This window comes from Mobula birostris, chromosome 10, assembly GCF_030028105.1.
Source record: "Mobula birostris isolate sMobBir1 chromosome 10, sMobBir1.hap1, whole genome shotgun sequence".
Lineage (NCBI taxonomy): Eukaryota > Metazoa > Chordata > Chondrichthyes > Myliobatiformes > Myliobatidae > Mobula > Mobula birostris.
In genome coordinates this window covers 36,590,034-36,611,816 of record NC_092379.1, presented here as the reverse complement: position 1 = coordinate 36,611,816, position 21,783 = coordinate 36,590,034, and the positions used below count along the sequence as shown (strand labels likewise).

Below are 21,783 nucleotides of genomic sequence, written 5' to 3'. Positions count from 1 at the left end.
CCTGGAACTTTCCGGAGAGGTGGGATAGCTGCAATAGAGTAGCTCCTTAGCAGCTAGCCTGCTAGTTTAAATAACGTTAGTTATGATAATGAATGAATGACACCTGTTAAACTCACCTCAACATGTCTTTTACAGTCTTAACCCACCATGGGCAATAGAAAAGTCACTGTTGCAAGCAGTGCAGCAAGCAACACTGTCATTATTTTTGACACCTGTTAGGCAGGGGTACACTTTAGTGTAGTCTGGGGTGAAGTACGTTTTATATTTTCTTTTTTCTTTTTTTGGAACACTCTGCCATCCATCCATCCTCTCTCCCTGCGCCCCCTCTCCCCCCTCCCTACCCCTCCGCCTCTCTCCCCCCTCCCCCATCTGTGTGTGTGTGTGTGTGTGTGTGTGTGTGTGTGAAAAAAAATCGATTTCCAGGATATTGTACATAATTTGCAGCCATCAGGGAGCCGCTGTCAATGTGCGGGTGACTCCTGCAACTTCCGCGAGAGGCGGGATGTCTGTGCATGTGAGCTCAATTTCAACATTTAAGAGAAGTTGGGATGGGTACCTGGGTGGCAGTGGTGTGGAGGGCTATTAACCCAGTGCAGGTTGCTGGGAGTAGGCAGCTTAAATGGTTTTCTATGAAATAGATCAGCCTGGGGCCTGTTCCTGTGTTGTATGACCTATGGAAGGCTATCTTAAGTATGAAAAAACAGTTCCAAGGGAAGCTAGAGACAGAATCGGATGCACCTTAGCTTTGGCAGAGTTTGCATGCTATTACTTCCTACAAGGTGAAACCTAACATCATAAATGGCTGAATTAAGATGAATGCCTTTTATGTACACTTTGAAAGGCAGAATAAAATAATACATGTGTAATTCCGTGCAGCATCTTATATCTGTCTCAGAGGCCGACATCTGAACAGCTTTCCAGAGGGTGAACCCTTACAAAGCTTCAGGCCCAATGGTGCACCTGGCAAGGCACTGAAAACCTGTGCCACCCAACCAACCAGTTCTATAGGAAATGTATCTCATTGGTACTGAAAACCTGTGCCACCCAACCAACCAGTTCTATAGGGAATGAATCTCATTGGTACTGAAAACCTGTGCCACCCAACCAACCAGTTCTATAGGGAAGGTATCTCATTGGCACTGAAAACCTGTGCCACCCAACCAACCAGTTCTATAGGGAATGAATCTCATTGGTACTGAAAACCTGTGCCACCCAACCAACCAGTTCTATAGGGAAGGTATCTCATTGGCACTGAAAACCTGTGCCACCCAACCAACCAGTTCTATAGGAAATGTATCTGATTGGCACTGAAAACCTGTGCCACCCAACCAGCCAGTTCTATAGGGAATGAATCTCATTGGTACTGAAAACCTGTGCCACACAACCAACCAGTTCTATAGGGAATGTATCTCATTGGCACTGAAAACCTGTGCCACACAACCAACCAGTTCTATAGGGAATGTATCTCATTGGCACTGCACTCACCCTTGCACCAGCTGGTCAACAACAATGCCTACGTCAGCCTACTGTTTATTGATTATAACTCAGTGTTCAACACCATCATTCCTTCATTACTGATCAACAAGCTTCAAAACCTGAGCTCCTGTACCTCCATCTGCAACTAGACCATCAACTTCCTGATCGGGAGATCAAAAATAACATCTCCTCCTCCAAGACAATCATCAAAGAATTATTGTAACTTATTTATTTTGTTTTCTGTATTGCAGCCACAAACAACAAATTTTACAACATATGCCAGTGATAATAAACTTGATTCTGATTTTATAATGAAGGTCCACGAACAATGCATCATTATGCATTTTAAGCACTAGTTATTTTGAAATTTGTAGCAATTTACTGTCTTTGGGCTGTACTTTTGCAACTTTGCACTTTAAAATTGCTGCAAAGCAGCTAATTTCCTGTCATATGAGACAGCATTAATAGACCTGGTTATGGTGTCATTGGAGACTTTGCTCCAGGAGGTCATCATGCCCTTAACAGTAAGTACTGTAGAACTGGTGAGTAAGGCGAACAGATTGAAATTACAAATGAGGCTAGTATGTGGATCCAGACAGCACCAAGGAAACTCCAGTCCTTGTATCTATTCAAGAGACTGCAGAATGGATGAGCAAAATTACCATAGTACGATGGTAGAAAGAATACATTTTCCAAAATCCCACCTCTTTCTTCTTGAGGTTCCCCTCAACTGGAAGGAAGTAAACGTAACCCCACTCTTTAACAAAGTTGGGAGAAGACAATTGCAGAGAAAATACTTAAAGCCTATCATTGAGTGACTGGCAACAGCACATTTGAAAAAGTTGGACTGATCAGAATTGGCGTGTAACTTGTTCAAGTTTGCTGAGAATTGATGAGGAAGACAGTAATGCTGCTCATTAGACTTTCAGAAGACCTTGAATAAAGTGCCACAGAAGAAATCATAAAGCACATGGGATTGAAGGAAATATTCTTGTGTGGGTTGAGGATCAGTTAATAAACAGAAAATAATGACCAGGAATAAATAGGTCACTTTGAGATTGGGAGGTTGTTGACTAGTGTTGCAGGAGTTGATGTTGAGCTCTAATATTCAGTCAATACCAATGATCTTGTTGAGAGGGTTTACAGTAATATACAGTATCCATGTTTGCTAATGATACCAAGTTGGGGTCTGATGATGCAGAGAAGTTTTAAATGGATGTACACACAAAATGCTGAAGGGACTCAGCAGATCTATGGGAATAAATAAACAGCCGATGTTTTGGGCCAAGACCCTTTATCAGGGCTGGAGAGGAAGGGAAAGATGCCAGAATATGAAGGGAGGAGTAAGGGAAGGAAGACAAGTTTGAAGGTGATAGGTGTAGACAGGTGGGTGGAGGAGGGGTGAGGGAGAGAGGAAGTAACAAGCTTAGAGATGACAGGTGGAAAAGGTAAAGGACTGGAGAGTGGACCATGGGAGACAGGGAAGGAGGAAGGGCACCAGAGGGAGGTGATAAACAGGGAGGAGAGGTAGTAAGAGGCCAGAGTGGGGAATGGAAGGGGCAAAATTACCGGAAGTAATTCAAGTAAGAGAAATCAATGTTCATGCCATCAGCTTAAAGACTACTTAGTTGGAATACGAGGTGTTGCAGTGTGGGATAAGGGAACAATGAGGGTTGGTGGCAGTGGTTGGGAGATCTCCAGAGCCGGTGAGGTTGCTGGTGGTGTCAGAGACAATATCCTGATGGTCCCAAGTGAGGTCCTTTTCAAGGGGTCAGTAAGAGGAGGTGTCCAGAGAATTGACACCTGGTCCCAAGATTCACAAAGCTGAATGGTTGGGTAGGCCCATTGTTTCTGCCTGCTCTCGCATCCACATACCACAACTCCATTTTATCCCTCTTGTTTCAGTTGCGTCCCACCGACATCTGCAAGTCACCTTCCAGCTTCTTACATCATTCCCCCCTCCCCCATCCACTTGGCTTCACCTATCACCTTCAAGCTCGGTCTCCTTCTCCTCTCCCTACACTTTTATTCTGGCATCTTCTCCCTTCCTTACCAGTCCTGATGGAATGTCCCAGCCTGAAGCATCAACAGTTTATTCATTGTTGGAGCGTGGACGAAATCATCAGAGAGACAGAGTCACTGGTAGGTACAAAGCAGCCTCTTTATTCGACACAAGCTACAGCAGGCATCTTACGGACGGAGACACCTTCCGCAGAAAGGTCTGCTAGCCCAATGCGGGCTCAATATTTATATGCTAAACACAAAGGCAATCGCTACTTAAAAAGTTATAGACAATGCTTCCTTTTGAGGCTACATACAAAATATCACACCATCCTTTCCTTCCAACGCCAACATGTCTGGGTTGGTATCGACAGCCTTTAGGAATGTAAATTAAGTCTACGATACATTTATTTGGCATTTCCCATGCTAACATAGAAAACAATTAATATTTATAATGCATAGATAATACTGTCTTCAAAACTACAGCATCAGGTCAAACTACGGTGCCAGAAGCATAGGAAGTGCATTGTCAAGTAGAAGTCTGGTGGCCAAAGTCACTTAAATGTAAACAAATCATTACCCCCAAAAAATTCACTCTAACATTCATTTCCATAGATGATGCCTGACCTGCTGAGTTCCTCCAGCGTTTTGTGTGTGTTGTCCTGGATTTCCAGCATCTGCAGTATCTTTTGGGTTTTAAATGGATTCATGCAGGTTATGTGAATCTGCAAGGTCACAGCTGATGGAGTGTAATGTGGAAAAGTGCAAGAGGAAATTTGGTAGGGAAAATAGAAAAGTAGAGTAGTTAAATGATGAGAGACTGTAAGGAGTTGGTGCTCAGAGTGACCTGGGTACCAGTGTACGTGAATCACTGATGCCAAAATACAGCAAACAATTAGAAAGACAAATGGTTTGCTCGTCTTTATTGAAAGGAGAAGGAGTACAAGAATAATAACATTCAAGTACATTTATATAAATATCTGGTAAGATTGTGCCTGGAATATTGTAAAGAGATCTGGTCTCTCGAGCTAATGAAGGATATGAAAACAAACGAGACTGTAGATTCTGGGATCTGCCAGCAAAAACAAAACTCTGAAAGAACTTAGCTCATCAATTAGTATCTGCAGAGGAAGAATATAAGTTGATATTCCAGGCTGAGACCTTGCACCAGGAGTGGACTGGGTGTGAATAAATGATATACTGTACAGTGGATTCTGGTTAGTTATCCTATCAGTTAATCCAGACAGCCACTTATTTGGGACAACTCTAAATCAACATAAACTAATCAAAAAAATAGCCAGAATTTCCTCACTTATTTGGGACACTATGTCTCTTAACTGGGAGGGGAGAGTATTGCCAAACAGTTTCTAACTAGTGTCAGTTGTGTGCACTTGTGTGTCATTAAATAGTACACCGTGCTTAGAGTGAACAGTTTTTAAATATCATCAGCTTGTGTTCAAAAAAGCAGTGGTTTATGTCAGGGATAGGTAGAGAGAAATAAGCAGTAAGACAATTCAGAACTGTTTTTCTCACTACAGTTTCAAGCAGTCAGGCTTGGAGATGCAAGAAATGGCTGGGAATGAAAATGAAACAATTTCACTGCTTCAACAAATTAGAAACCACGAAGAAAGTTAAGATATTGACAATCATCTTGAATGCTACAATGAAAATGAGGATTTGGAGAATGCAACAGTTTCTAACTAGCATCAGTTGTGTGCATGTGTCTGGCCATGAGACACTACAACATGCTTAGAGCAAATAGCTTTTAAATAGCATCAATTGCGTATGCTTGTGCTATGGTATTCATTTGAGCCTACTGATGCCAAGTGACAAAGCAACAATTTTTGACATGACTTCAACACTGATTTTGTTCATTTACAGTCAATCAAAAAGAACAGAGCAGCGTACACTGTATGCTGTCGGAACTATTAGGTGTTATCATAGTACTACAGTTATATTGGTAATATTCTAATTTGTTCTGTATTTATTTAAGTACATAATTTGTTACTCAGTTGAACATAGTTAGCCTTTTTAAAACTATTTTCATGAAACTTTGGCTAATTGTGGCAGCCACTTCATTGGGCCAAAATGTACTGATCCTGATGTCTCCCCATTAACTGGAATCCACCATTCTGATAAATGGATGCAGGGTTAGTAAGGTAGAAGATCAGCCATGATTGCACTGATGGTAGGACATACATGAATAGGCAAAGTGACCTAATTCTGCTTCGATTTTTTTAATGATCTCAAAAGAACGGTCAAGATCAATAAGCCTACCTTCAAAAGTCATATTCCATTAACTGCACCAACAGCCTAATTGACTAGTAAATCACCAGTTTTGCATCAGACTATAAATCAGGCCTCATATGTAACATTAGAGTACATCACCTGTTCTATCCATGCACCAACATTTGACCCCCAAATCCAAATCTCACAGGTTACACAAACTGCTCGTTTCAACCAAGATAACCATGTCAACCAGGTGACACTTACCGACAAATTGTATTGCCCCTTGCAGAACAGGATGGTGTAGGGTCAGAAGCACTGGGTGCTTACTAAATGGGATAGGTGGACCACCACAGAATGAATGTATCATGACTGCATTTAGTATGCTGGGCACTGACCTACATGATTCACTGCCAATGGTCACGTCAACTGGATCTTGAGGAAATGCTATGACCTTCTAAAATATACCAGTGTTGCCTGCAAATTATGTGCATGCAGTAATTGTGCCCTGTACCCTAGTTCAGCTTGCAACTCCAGTGAAATTACTGCACATTCTCAGTAAATTTGAACAGTCTTAATATCTCTTACACAACAGAGGACAACTAACTGTGAGTTATTAAAAACAGCTCCAATCTGAGAGAAGCCAAATGCTAAAGAGTTGTCACCACATTAAAAGGCAATGCTGTTCTTTCCCTGTTGTTGTAATTGTAGCTGGTGATTTATTTCAGTGAGTACTTTGTGTAAGGCAACCTGCACCTCAACTAGGTATCTTACTGAAGTTCAGAGAGGAGAATGTTCCATAAAGATTCTGGGCATAAACAAACTTCTGCAATGAGCCTTTCTCCACTTCCTCTCATGTCAGGATGAGTGGCTGTCCCAGCTCTGCTTGGCCCCTGTTATTAGTCACAGAATTGTACAACATAGGGACCTCGTACATTTGACCCATTGTGTCCGTTCTATCAAACAGCTCATTTACACTAATCTGATTTCCTGTTATAATAATCAATTAACCTAGTAACTTGCACATCTTTTGAGTGTGCCTCAGTAGCAGCACAGCAAGTTCCTAATGGGAATGGATGCATCTGGTGGGATCTCAGAACGAATGTGTAGACTCCACAGACAACACTAGAGATCAGGAAGGAAGCTAATGTTTGTACCAGACCTCCAAGGTAATCAGTTTCTCTCTCTTTGATCCAATACCATTCCCTACTACCATAACACACATCAAAGTTGCTGGTGAACGCAGCAGGCCAGGCAGCATCTCTAGGAAGAGGTACAGTCGATGTTTCGGGCCAAGACCCTTCGTCAGGGTGAACTGAAAGAAGAGCTGGTAAGAGATTTGAAAGTGGGGAGATCCAGAGTGATTGGAGAAGACAGGAGGGGGAGGGATAGAGCCAAGAGCTGGACAGGTGATTGGCAAAAGGGATATGAGAGGATCAACTGTCCAGCTCTTGGCTCCATCCCTCCCCCTCCTGCCTTCTCCTATCATTTTGGATCTCCCCCTCCCCCTCTCAAATCTCTTACTAGCTCTTCTATCAGTTCATCCTGACGAAGGGCCTCGGCCCGATATGTCCAACTGATCAGTCCTACTTTTTTAAATGTGCTGTTGCCACTCACTCAATGATAGGCTTTAAGTATTTTCTCTGCAATTGTCTTCTCCCAACTTTGTTAAAGAGTGGGGTTACGTTTACTTCCTTCCAGTTGAGGGGAACCTCAAGAAGAAAGAGGTGGGATTTTGGAAAATGTATTCTTTATACCATCGTACTATGGTAATTTTGCTCATCCATTCTGCAGTCTCTTGAATAGATACAAGGACTGGAGTTTTCTTGGTGCTGTCTGGATCCACATACTAGCCTCATTTGTAATTTCAATCTGTTCGCCTTACTCACCAGTTCTACAGTACTTATTGTTAAGGGCATGATGACCTCCTGGAGCAAAGTCTCCAGTGAGACCATAACCAGGTCTATTAATACTGTCTCATATGACAGGAAATTAGCTGCTTTGCAGCAATTGTAAAGTGCAAAGTTGCAAAAGTACAGCCCAAAGACAGTAAATTGCTACAAGTTTCAAAATAAATAGTGTTTAAAATGCATAATAATGCGTTGTTCGTGGACCTTCATTATAAAATCAGAATCAAATTTATTATCACTGGCATATGTTGTGCAATTTGTTTTTTGTGGCTGCAATACAGAAAACAAAATAAATAAGTTACAATAAGCCTTTGATGATTGTCCTGGAGGAGGAGATGTTATTTTTGATCTCCCGATCAGGAAGTCGATGGTCTAGTTGCAGATGGAGGTACAGGAGCTCAGGTTTTGAAGCTTGTTGATCAGTAATGAAGGAATGATGATGTTGAACACTGAGTTATAATCAATAAACAGTAGGCTGACGTAGGCATTGTTGTTGACCAGCTGGTGCAAGGGTGAGTGCAGTGCCAATGAGATACATTCCCTATAGAACTGGTTGGTTGGGTGGCACAGGTTTTCAGTGCCAATGAGATACATTCCCTGTAGAACTGGTTGGTTGTGTGGCACAGGTTTTCAGTGCCAATGAGATTCATTCCCTATAGAACTGGTTGGTTGTGTGGCACAGGTTTTCAGTGCCAATCAGATACATTTCCTATAGAACTGGTTGGTTGAGTGGCACAGGTTTTCAGTACCAATGAGATTCATTCCCTATAGAACTGGTTGGTTGGGTGGCACAGGTTTTCAGTGCCAATCAGATACATTTCCTATAGAACTGGTTGGTTGGGTGGCACAGGTTTTCAGTACCTTGCCAGGTGTACCATTGGGCCTGAAGCTTTGTAAGAGTTCACCCTCTGGAAAGCTGTTCAGATGTCGGCCTCTGAGACAGATATAAGATGCTGCACGGAATTACACATGTATAATTTTATTCTGCCTTTCAAAGTGTACATAAAAGGCATTCATCTTAATTCAGCCATTTATGATGTTAGGTTTCACCTTGTAGGAAGTAATAGCATGCAAACTCTGCCAAAGCTAAGGTGCATCCGATTCTGTCTCTAGCTTCCCTTGGAACTGTTTTTTCATACTTAAGATAGCCTTCCATAGGTCATACAACACAGGAACAGGCCCCAGGCTGATCTATTTCATAGAAAACCATTTAAGCTGCCTACTCCCAGCAACCTGCACTGGGTTAATAGCCCTCCACACCACTGCCACCCAGGTACCCATCCCAACTTCTCTTAAATGTTGAAATTGAGCTCACATGCACAGACATCCCGCCTCTCGCGGAAGTTGCAGGAGTCACCCGCACATTGACAGCGGCTCCCTGATGGCTGCAAATTATGTACAATATCCTGGAAATCGATTTTTTTTCACACACACACACACACACACACACACACACACACACACAGATGGGGGAGGGGGGAGAGAGGCGGAGGGGTAGGGAGGGGGGGAGAGGGGGCGCAGGGAGAGAGGATGGATGGATGGCAGAGTGTTCCAAAAAAAGAAAAAAGAAAATATAAAACGTACTTCACCCCAGACTACACTAAAGTGTACCCCTGCCTAACAGGTGTCAAAAATAATGACAGTGTTGCTCGCTGCACTGCTTGCAACAGTGACTTTTCTATTGCCCATGGTGGGTTAAGACTGTAAAAGACATGTTGAGGTGAGTTTAACAGGTGTCATTCATTCATTATCATAACTAACGTTATTTAAACTAGCCGGCTATCTGCTAAGGAGCTACTCTATCGCAGCTATCCCACCTCTCCGGAAAGTTCCAGGAGTCTCTCGCAAATTGATGGTGCTGCCTCCCTGAAATGAGTTTTTGCAGGGTGGGATGTCTGCGTGCACCACTTGCATTTGCAGCTCATTCCACACACTCATGACCCTCTGAGTTTCCCCTCATGTTCCCCTTTAAGCTTGTCATCTTTCACGCTTAACCCACGACCTCTAGTTGTAGTCCCACCCAACCTCAGTGGAAAAAGCCTGCTTGCATTTCCCCATCTATACTCCTTCTGTGACCCGACTGGTGGTGTAGTGGCATCAGAGTCGGACTTGGGGACGAAAGGTCCCCAGTTCGAATCCAGCCGGCTCCCCTGCACACTGCTCCATGCTAGGTCACATACTTCTCCTTATTTAGTGTGTTTCCACTTCTCTCCAACAGCACTCCCTGCAAGAAAACACACCAATGAAGACCAGGATTCAGTGAGAACAACCTGATTACCCCACTGCTCTTAACTTGAGTGACCTTGAAACTGGAATCTTTCTTGTTGGAACAGCACAGGTCACACTAACACAGGACTTTGGCAGGTCAAGCACCATCTCTGGACAGGAATAAACAGACCCCTCATCAGGACAGACTGGAAAGGAAGGGGACAGAAGCTGGAATAAAGTGGTGCGGGGACAGGAAGGAGTACAAGCTGGAAGGTGATAGGCGAGACCAGGTGAGGGGGAAGGGGGAGGGGGGTGTGAGAGGCTGGAAGGTGATAGGTGGAAGAAGGAAAGGGCTGGAGAAGAGGTAATCTGATAGAGACCATGGAAGAAAGGGAAGGAGGAGGGGGGAACCAGAGGAAGTGAAGAGAAGGGTAAGAGGGGAGCCCGCATGAGGGCTGGAAACAGACAGAAGGAGGGAGTGGGGAAAGATTACTGGAAATTGGAGAACTCGGTGTTTGTGCCATTAGGCTGGAGGCTACCCAGATCGAATATGAGATGTTGCTCCACCAATCTGAGTGTGGCCTCTTCAAGCAGTAGAGGAGACAACCAACACTCCAAAATGGGAATAGGAAGTTGAATTGAAATGGACAGCCACTGGGAGACCCTGCCTTTTGTGGCAGATAGAGTGAAGGTGCTCAAATATATGATACCCCAATCTACGCCGAATCTCACCAATGTAGAGGAGGCTGCACCAAGTTACAGCAGGTGACCCAGGCAGACCTGCTGGTGAACTATCGCCTCACACGGAAGGACAGTTTAAGGGTCTGAATAGTGGTGAGGGAGGTGGTCTCGGGGCAGTTCACAGGGATAAGTGGAGGAGGGAGATCAGTGGGGAGCGATGAGTGGACAAGCAGAAAGCGAGAGTGGGGGGGGCAGGGAGAAGATGTGTTTAGTGGTAGGATCCCGTTGTAGATGGCAGAAGTTTTGGAGAGTGAAGTGCTGGACACAGAGGCTCGTGGGCTGGTAGGTAAGGACAAAGGGAACCCAGCATGCTGCAATGACAGTGTTTTCTCAAATGTTGCAAAGATGGACCAGTGGTAGTCATGGGATCCACTGCAAAGGCCCATGGATACAGCAGTAAATGCAAGAAACTTCAAACAAAAGACCGGAGATATTGGAGAAGCCATGAAATTTGTTTTCATAGTTCACAGTTGCAGCAGAAAGACTGGACAGGTGCATGATGGAAACAAGTCTAAAGACAGATAGGAGCTGATTGGGTAAATATGATCAGTACTATTTTCTTGTATGGGGTGGGGGGCAAAACATTGAGACAGATTAGTTGAGCCAATTGGACTGTTTTGGAATTCAACTCCCATATAATACTATGGTACCAAAGACATTTCCACATCAACAAGTGCTAATAAGAACAATCTGTGCACTCAGCAGAGAGACAGGTGAATAGTTGCCACAAAGAAACAGCCGATCGAAGCCAGATGCAAGACGTCATCTGACTGACTTGGCCTCCACTTGTCCCTTCTCCACCCTCCCCACCCTTAAGGCTGATTTATGCTTCTGCGTCGGCTCTAACCTGTAGCCGATGCCGTAGCCTACGCAAGTGGTCTATGCCCTTGTGAGCATTTATACTTCTGCACTGGTGTGTCCGCGTCGCTCTGCAATTCACCGCTAAAACGCTAGTTGGCGATGGGGTTTCTATGCCACTGTGTTGAGTTTCTTCGTGTACTTCAAGCAGTGGCGACTGAAACTGAGCGCATCATGTTGCAGTTGGAGCTAATAAATGTTGAACAAGAGTTACTTTTATTGAAGTTACTGCAACGCAGAAAGGAGCCGAGACGTGGGAGGAGATGGTGTGTACGAGCATTGAATGGATTGAGGCAGAAGGAGGGTGAATTTTCTGTGCTTGTCCGGCCACTGAGAGACAAGAAGCAACCAGAAATGCACAGGAGGAAATGCGATGCTATCAAGCCAACCAATCAGTTGTTGCTGTCTGCGTCACCGCAACGCGTGGTTACATTTTTGGGGAGATGCACGTCAGGCTACAGCGTAGGGTACGCGGCTACGCCGTACCTGTGGCACTAATTCAATGCAGAAGTATAAATTGCCCTTAACTCCTTTCCCATGGCCTAAGGAATATTTAAGTGACACCCACCTGACATGGGAACACAAAAGAGGAAACTGACCAAAATAATTAAGAACCAGCAGGTAAAGATAGTAATATGCCTGAAGTCACTTTCAGATACGTTTTATAAAAACAAAACTGGTGTTTATAATGTAAAGAAACAATCTTTCACAAAGGTAAGGTCGAATTTGGAGTATTGTGTGCGGTTCTGTTTACCTACTTAAAGAAAAGATATCAGTAAGATTGAAAGAGCACACAGAAAATTTACAAGGATGTTGCCAGGACTTGGGGAACTGAGCTATAGGGAAAGGTTGAATAGGTTTGGACTTTATTCCCTGGTGTGTAGGGGAATGAGGGGAGATTTTATAGAGGTATCCAAGATTATGAGGGATGTAGATAGGATAAATGCAAGCAGGCTTTTCTCATGGTGGAAGGGTGAGACTAAAACTAGAGGTCATAGGTTAAAGGTGAAAGGTGAAATACTTAAGGGTGAACCTTCACTCAGAGGGTGGTGCAAATGTGGAATCAGCTGCCAGAGGAAGTGGTGGATAAGGGTTTGATTTCAACATTTGAGAGAAATTTGGATAAGTACATGGATAGGAGGGGTACAGAGGGCGAGGTTCAGGTGCAGGCAGCTGGGACTAAGTGGAATAATAGTTTGGTACGGACTGGACAGGACAAAGGACCTGATTCTGTGCTGTAGTGGCCGATGAGCCTAAAGGTTAATTATGACGGAACTGGAACTGACAGCTACACAGCAAAAGGTCCTGAGACACTCATAGCAGCAGCATCAAACACAATTTGACACCAGGCCGTGAAAGGAGATTTTCGAACAGGTGACCAGAGTTTGGTCGGTGGGAAGTTTCATAGGAGCATCACAGAGGTGGGGAGAGAGGCAGAAAGGTTTTGGGAAGGGATTCCAGAGTTTGGGACACAGACAGCTGAAGGCACAGTCATCAATAGCAGAGTGCTTAAAGTTATGGTTGAACAAGATGCTGGAATTGGAGGTGCAGAGATTGGGGGTGGGGTGATTTGTAGGTGTGGGAGAGGTTGCAGAAACAGACAGGATTGAAAGCAAGAGTCTTAAGATTGAAATGTTGTTTAACTAGGAGTTTAGGTTGTTTGGTGAGGACAGAAGAGATGGATGAAAGGTCTTGGTGCATGTTAGAACAAGGCAGCAGTGTTTTGGACGATTAAAAATTGTTAGTTGTTAAACAGGAGATTGGACAGGTGGTTTGACATTTTTTGGAAGGAGGTGCAGAGATAACAATGCAAGGTGGGAGTCTCAGAGTGTGGGAACATCTGGAGAATTAGAATCCAGAGCTGGAACAGGGGAAGACAAGATTTGGGATACTTGGCCGGGAAAGGCTAAGTGGGCTAGGTGGGATGAAGCCATGGAAGGATTTGTAAATAAGTGCATGAATTTTGATATCAATTCCCTGTATTGCCAAGTCAATGGAAGTCAATGGGAGTAACTAAGGAGTATGGCATAGAAGCATTTGCAGCTCCTCAGTATGGCCATTTGCAAGGGTGCTACCAGACCTCTTCCTTAAAGCTGTGGATCAAAGTGCTCCCCTCTGCCTTTTGGAAGAGGTAATGTGAGTACATCTCCTCCCACTTCATGGAATGGATTCTGAGTCGGACGATGATCTTGGAGGGTTCTGAGACAAAGACTGAGGCCTGCTGGCTCTCCACTTCTCGGTGTTCCTCCCTAACATCCACACCCTTCACTGCAACAGGAGAAGATTCTGCAAGCATGTCAGAAGTTGACGCAAGTCCTGCTGACCCTGTCTTGGTTTCTGAATACCTTTTCATATGAAGGATCTCTTGATGATTTCAATGCATTTGTTCTATTATTCATCCAAATCAAACTGGCTTTATGCCAGGTAGATATATGCAGTTTAATTTGCGACATCCTTTCAATACTTTATACACAAAACATGCAGAAGAGGCTGTAGTCATTTCATTAGATGCGCAACATGCGTTTGACCAAGTGGAATGGCCATATATGATGTTTGCACTTAAGAAATTTGGATTTGGACCATCTTTCATTAAATGGATTGAGATAATTTATTCACACCCATCTGCTTCTATTATCACTAATCAGAATATTTCCTCCCCTTTTGCAATTCATCGTGGGACTCGTCAAGGCTGCCCCTTTCTCCGTTTTTGTTTGCAGTTATCATTGAGCCACTGGCTGTTAGCATCCGACAGGACCCTTTGATAGCTCCTATTGATATGCATGGACATAAACATCACCTTTCGTTATACGCTGATGATGTCAAGCCAGCGAGCACTGTGAGGGTCATGGTTTTTGACTTCTCCAATGCGTTCAACACCATCCGCCCTGCTCTGCTGGGGGAGAAGCTGACAGCGATGCAGGTGGATGCTTCCCTGGTGTCATGGATTCTTGATTACCTGACTGGCAGACCACAGTACGTGTGCTTGCAACACTGTGTGTCCGACAGAGTGATCAGCAGCACTGGGGCTCCACAGGGGACTGCCTTGTCTCCCTTTCTCTTCACCATTTACACCTCGGACTTCAACTACTGCACAGAGTCTTGTCATCTTCTGAAGTTTTCTGATGACTCTGCCATAGTTGGATGCATCAGCAAGGGAGGTGAGGCTGAGTACAGGGCTATGGTAGGAAACTTTGTCACATGGTGTGAGCAGAATTATCTGCAGCTTAATGTGAAAAGGACTAAGGAGCTGGTGGTAGACCTGAGGAGAGTTAAGGTAATGGTGACCCCTGTATCCATCCAGGGGGTCAATGTGGACATGGTGGAGGATTACAAATACCTGGGGATACGAATTGACAATAAACTGGACTGGTCAAAGAACACTGAAGCTGTCTACAAGAAGGGTCAGAGCCATCTCTATATCCTGAGGAGACTGAGGTCCTTGAACATCTGCCGGATGATGCTGAGGATGTTCTACGAGTCTGTGGTGGCCAGTGCTATCATATTTGCTGTTGTGTGCTGGGGCAGCAGGCTGAGGGTAGCAGACACCAACAGAATCAACAAATTCATCCGTAAGGTCAGTGATGTTGTGGGGACGGAACTGGACTCTCTCACAGTGGTGTCTGAAAGGAGGATGCTGTCTAAGTTGCATGCCATCTTGGACAATGTCTCCCATCCACTACATAATGTACTGGGTTTTCAGAGGAGTACATTCAGCCAGAGACTCATTCCACTGAGATCCAACACAGAGCATCATAGGAAGTCATTCCTGCCTGTGGCCATCAAACTTGACAACTTCTCCCTTGGAGGTTCAGACACCCTGAGCCAAAAGGCTGGTCCTGGACTTATTTCATAATTTACTGGCATAATTTACATATTACTATTTAACTATTTATGGTTTTTTTACTATTTATTATTTATGGTGCAACTGTAACGAAAACCAATTTCCCCCGGGATCAATAAAGTATGACTATGACTATGAGTTTATCTCCAGCCCACAAACATCAATACCCGCCCTTCTGACTCTAATTAATCATTTTGGTAGTTTCTCAGGTTTCTCTATTAATTGGGATAAGCGTGAACTAATGCCAGTCACTGCAGTGGTTTAATACAGCATATTTACAGTCCATTCCCTTTAAAATAATTCATGATAATTTTTCCTATCTTGGTGTGACTAATACAAAAAACCCAGATGACCTTTTGCAAGTGAATTGGCGAAACAAAGGTGAGCAGGTTAAATGCAATATTGACTTTTGGAAAACCCTTCCGATTTCTTTGGTGGGGGGGGTTAATGCAATCAAGATAATTGTACTGTCACGATTTCTTCATCGTTTCCAGTCAATTCCATGATTTATTCCTCTGTCATATTTTAAGCAATTGGATTCAATTATTATACCCTTCATTTGGAATTATAAAGCCATTAGAATTACTAAAAAACACTTGTCAAAGCCCAGGGAAGCAGGTGGTTTTGCCCTGCTGGACGTTAAAATGTATTACTGGGCTGCCCACCTATCCATGCTTGCATGGTGGAAAAAAGGCCCACCCTCTACCTCAGACTCGTGCCCAGCATGGTTACTCAGAGAGCGAGTGCTTTGTAAAAAGACTTCCTTACAAGCTCTCCTTATTTGCCCCACTGCAGTTAATAAGTCACATTTTAGTAACAGCTTCGTGGTTGGCAGCACTACAAGAATTTGGAAGCAGATTCAACTCCACGTTAAGGCCGCAAAAATTTATATTAACACTCCGATTTGTGACAATCATTCCTTTTTGCCTGGCCTGAATGATACTGTTTTTTTCTACCTGGAAACAGAGAGGCATCTGTAGTGTAGGTGACCTATATAGTAATGGAAGCTTTGCCTCATTTGCACAGTTACAAGCAGTTTATAATATCCCTGCATCTAGTTTTTTTTTAGATATTTACAAATTCAGATTATGTTAGGAAATATATACCTAACTTCGAAGTTTTAGACAAACATGAGTCCCTGGAGGCAATAAATAAATTTGATCCTGTTACTCGTAGTGCGGTATCCTATCTTTGTCAGATTCTACATAATGCAGCTCGGGTGAATACTGCAGGTCTTAAACAGGCATGGGTGGATGAACTGGGTATAGAACTGACAGAGGAGGTCTGGGATGAGTGTTTAAAGAGTATACATGATTGTTCGGTCAACGTCAGACACACACTTATACAGTTTAAAACAATACATAAACTTCATTGTTCCAAAGTAAAGTTGCACAGTTTCTACCCTGAAGTTTCACCAGTTTGTAATAGATGTAAATCTGTGAGCAGTAACTTGTCACGTTCATTCTGGTCATGTTGTAAGCTTTATGCATACTGGAAAAGTATTTTTCACTCTTTCTCTGCGGCTTATGGGAAGCGACGGGAACCAGACCCGCTCATAGCCATCCTTGGAGCAACAAGCTCCCTATCTTCAGCCAATAGGTATGAAAAAAAGGCTGTATTGTTTGACAGGGTGATTGCTAAGAAGTTAATCCTGCAAATGCTGAAAATGGACTCTGTGCCTACGTACGATCTGTGGCTGAGAGAACTGGCAAATACTGTACATTTGGAGAGACTGAGACTATGTAATGAGGACAGAGGGGACATCTTTGAAAGGATATGGGGCCCTGTATTGGACTTTCTCACGGGGTGAGGACTGAGGTTTTTTGGTGCGGTGAACCCCTGCTGTGTATGTTTACTTTAGCCTTCATATTTTTCTCCCTTTTGCTGCTCGATATTTAATTAGATTTTGTTAAGGTCGTGGTTTTTGTAGATGTGCTGTTTTTTGTACAATAAAAAAAATTAAAAATAATATGAAAAAAAAGAATTTAAGAAATATGTTTTAGAACTTAAGGAAAATACTCAGATTTTATGGTTGAAGCCCAGGGTGCAGAACTGCAACAACAAATAGAAGTAGTCGACAAGAACAACTGTGAATTGGAAAGGAGATTGGGAAATGGAGGAAATTATTACAAGGATACAAAAAGAAAAGGAGTGTGTTACAAAGCGAATTATCTACATTTGGATTATAAAATGAAAACATGGAAGCAAATGAAGAAGAACTCCGAGGTCTCAGTAAACAACTGCAGGCTACGATCCAAGAAAAGGAAAACCTGAAAAAGCAGCAGACTTGGAAAAACAGCAATTTTAAAAGTATAACGTGCAATAATTACTATTCTTTAACAAGACGATTTTAGTCTTACAAGTGATGCAGATGAAATCAATGTAATTGAGGTAATGCAACTACATGAAAGCATGTGAGAAAATTAGGGAGGGATAGCAGTTTGTGGCATTATCTAATGAGCGCATTAAGCAGTCACCAGGAATTGCAACTACAGAGTGATGCTAATAGAGAACTGCAGGCTGAACTAGATTGTCTAAAGTAGAGAACTCCAGGACATATTTGGTTGGGACACCACGAGTCTAGCAGATGGCGGTAATGCACTGAAAAACTGGTTGCCAACTGCCATAAAACACAAAAGAAGAAGAAGTAGAGGTCCAACTGCTGGTGAGTCAGTATCCTGGCAAAAACTACACCACGAAGACAAAAGAACACTCCAGGCAACTCCGCGAAAAGGTTATTGAAAAGCACAGGTCAGCAGATGGATACAAGAATATTTCTCAGTCGCAGAATATCCCTTGGAGTACAGTTAAGTCAATCATCAAGAAATGGAAAGGATATGGCACAGCTGTAAATCTGAAGGGAGTAGGCCGTTCTCGAAAACTGAGTGACCGTGCAAGAAGGGGAGTAGTGAGGGAGTACATGAAGAGACCTGTGACAACCCTGGAGAAGTTACAAGCTTCAGAGGCTGAGATGGGAAAGTCTGTGCATACAACGACTGTGCTTCAAAGTTGCAGTTTTATGGAAGAAGAAACGATGAATTATGAAAGGAATCTGGTGACTAACATCAAAGAAGACACTAAAAGCATTTTTAAGTATATAAAGGGCAAAAGAGAGTTAAGGGTAGCTATAGGACCAATAGAAAATGATGCTGGAGATATTGTAATGAGAGACGCAGAGATGGCAGAGTATTTTGCATCAGTCTTCACAGTGGAAGACATCTGCAGTATACCGGACACTCAAGTGTGTCAGGGAAGTGAAGTATGTGCAGTGAAAATTACGACTGAGAAGGTGTTCAGGAAGCTTAATGGTCTGAGGGTGGATAAATCTCCTGGACCTGATGGAATGCACCCTTGGTAGCTGGAGAGATTGCAGAGGCATTAGCAATGATCTTTCAAGAATCGATAGATTCTGGCATTGTACCGGATGACTGGAAAGTTGCAAATGTTACTCTGCTATTTAAGAAGGGTCGGAGCAGCAGAAAGGAAGCTACAGACCTGCTAGCCTGACATCAGTGGTTCGGAAATTGTTGGAATCGATTGTTAAGGATGAAATTACGGAGCACCTGGAGGCACATGAGAAGATAGGCCAGAGCCAGCATGGCTTCCTGAAAGGAAAATCCTGCCTGACAAATCTACTGCAAATTTTTGAGGAGATTGCAAGCAGGGTAGACAAAGGAGATGCAGTAGACTTGGTGTATTTGGATTTTCAAAAGGCCTTTAACAAAGTGCCCAGGAGCGGCTGCTCAGCAAAATAAGCACCCATGGAATTACAGGGACGTTACTAGCATGGGTGGAGCATTGGCTGAACGGCATAAAACAGAGTGGGAATAAAGGGATCCTATTCTGGCTGCCGCTTACCAGTGGAGTTCCACGGGTCGGTGTTGGGACTGCTGCTTTTTACAATGTACGTCAATAATTTGGACTATGGGATTAATGGATTTGTGGTTAATTTTGCCGATGATACCAAGATAGGTGAAGGAAATAGAGAGCCTGCAGAGAGACTTGGACAGTTCAGGGGAATGGGCAAAGAAGTGGCAAGTGAAATACAATGTTGGAAAGTGTATGGCCATGCACTTGGGTGGAAGAAATAAACAGGCAGACTATTATTTAGATGGGGAGATAATTCAAAATGCAGAGATGCAAAGGGACTTGGGGGTCCTTGTGCAGGATAGCCTAAAGGTTAACCTCCAGGTTGAGTTGGTGGTGAACGCGACGAATGCAATGTTGGTATTCATTTCTGGAGGTATAGAATGAAAGAGCAGGGATGTGATGTTGGGGCTCTATAAGGCATTCGTGTGACCACACTTGGAGTATTGTGTGCAGCTTTGGGCTCATTATTTTAGAAAGAATATACTGACATTGGAGAGGGTTCAGCGAAGAGTCACGAGAATGAGTCCAGGAATGAAAGGGTTACCGTATGAGGAACGTCTGGCAGCTCTTGGGCTGTATTCCCTGCAGTTCAGGAGAATGAGGGGAGGGGGATCTCATAGAAACATTCCAAATGTTAAAAGGCCTGAACAGATTAGATATGATAAAGTTATTTCCCACGGTCAGGGAGTCTAGGACAAGAGGGCACGACTTCAAGATTGAAGGACATCCATTTAGAAGAGAGATGCGGAGAAATTTCTTTAGTCAGATGGTGGTAAATTTGTGGAATTTGTTGCCACAAGTGGCTGTGGAGGCCAAATCATTGGGTGTATTTAAGGCAGAGATAGATAGGTTCTTGATTAGCCAGGGCATCATGAGGAGGCAAGGGGAATGGGGATGACTGGAAGAATTGGATGGCGGAGCAGACTCGATGGGCTGATGGGCCTACTTCTGCTCCTCCATCTTATGGTCTTATGATTAAGGGGAGGTTTCTTTGGTGAGGGACACTAAGGTTGGGCTTGGGGCTTTTGTTAGGAAGAGATGAAGAGAGAAGACGCCAGAGAGAAGAGGTGAAGGGCCCGTTCCCCTGCTGTACTTGTCTCTCCACATTGACTAAATCTTCAGTGACTAACTCTGATTTGTGTGCAAGACCTTGGTCTAAAACCCAGTGAACAGCACAGAAAGCTACCTCAAAAAGAAATGTAACAGAAGGAAAAAATTAAAAGGAAACGAAACACATGACATGCTTTTTACGAGTTTCTGCTCCGCAAAAGTCGCAAGGCGGTAAATCCTGCACCTCTCTGGTGTGCAACACGAAGCAGCGTTTACCTTAATCCACTTTATTAATTAAAGCAGTCAAAAGAATGATGTAATATACAAATTAGGAGAAAGACGTCCACTGGTAACAGGTTAAACGTGCCTAACACAATCTCTAAAATCACTCAAAAAGCTAACAGAGATTAAATTACGTGATTTGCAATATTGAAATGGCATCCCAAATGTGACTAGACCACTGGAATGATACAATATTGTGTAATTCTGGTCGGGAAGAGAAGCTTAGCTATTGAAAAATCTACTTTAACTAATATGTACAGAAGCAATGGCTGCCGAACCAAACCATCAGGTAATCACAGCATCCACTGGCACTGCTGTTCAAGTCACTGGAATAATGAGGTCGGCATTGAAAGTCATTTCAATAACTGTCTAACGGGCACTCTTTCTTTTAATGTTAAAAACAATTAAAAGGGAAATTAAGGTAGGTCAAAACTTATAGCACATCATTCAGCAACGTGGGGACAATGAGTGCAGACACATGAGGCCCCATTAAATGTGGGCCCCACCTTAGGAACCATCAATGTGGAACCCACCCCTTCACCAGGCCCCATCAAATGCGAAACCCTCTCCTACATCAGGGTCAGGACCCATTAATGTGGACCACTTCCCCAAGCCAAGGCCCATCCAATGTGGGCCCCTCACTGGGCCCCTCCTCTGCCACCCCATCCGAGAACAGTTTCAGATTGGACAACATCTTCAGTTTTAATTCGAGCATTTGCCACTGGATGCTGGGAATACAAGCGAAGGTGTTTTGGGAAAGGAGGAGGAGGCATACTGGATACAAGTGACTGTCGACAGAGCAGCAAAGCTAATAACCTCACATCCTTGTTAACAGTTAAACCCATCGGATACACAATGCCACTGGGTACACTACAGTCAATGAAAATAAATAGGGGAAGTAGACAGCTTGATATCTCAAGCTAAATTGAGACAGCAGAAAGACTGCAGAACTAGAATCTACAAGGCAGCTAAAATCCAGTGACACTACGTACGAGACATTTACATTTCCAGGGGTAATTCTTTAAAGAGTGTTGTGTATGTGGCCTGGCTACACAACAATGCTATTAATAAAAATGCTGGAGACAGGAGCGAAGTTTCATGGTTCTTTACTGGTAGAAAATGATGCAGAACACACACATACGTATCAATGTGCGCCTAATAGCGCATGCAACGATGTGTTACTACAACATAAAGTAGTCCCCATATTATACAGTAGGCTGACCCGGCTGATGCTGTAGTGGCGTCACCCCGAGTTTGAATCCAGCCGGCTCCCATGCACGCTTTCCATCCATGCTGGGTTACGAGCTGGTGATCTCTTTG

The 21,783-nt window shown here is 43.5% G+C and overlaps 1 protein-coding gene across 1 annotated transcript in view; it reads right to left on the bottom strand.

Moving 5' to 3' along the window:
- The window catches only part of LOC140203586 (serine/threonine-protein phosphatase 2A 65 kDa regulatory subunit A beta isoform-like), a 79,804-nt gene that overhangs the window by 15,448 nt on the left and 42,573 nt on the right, over positions 1–21,783 (bottom strand). The window contains exon 11 of the mRNA XM_072269633.1: positions 13,501–13,688. Coding sequence (XP_072125734.1) covers positions 13,501–13,688 — 188 coding nt within the window. The remainder of the gene's footprint in view (positions 1–13,500; positions 13,689–21,783) is intronic.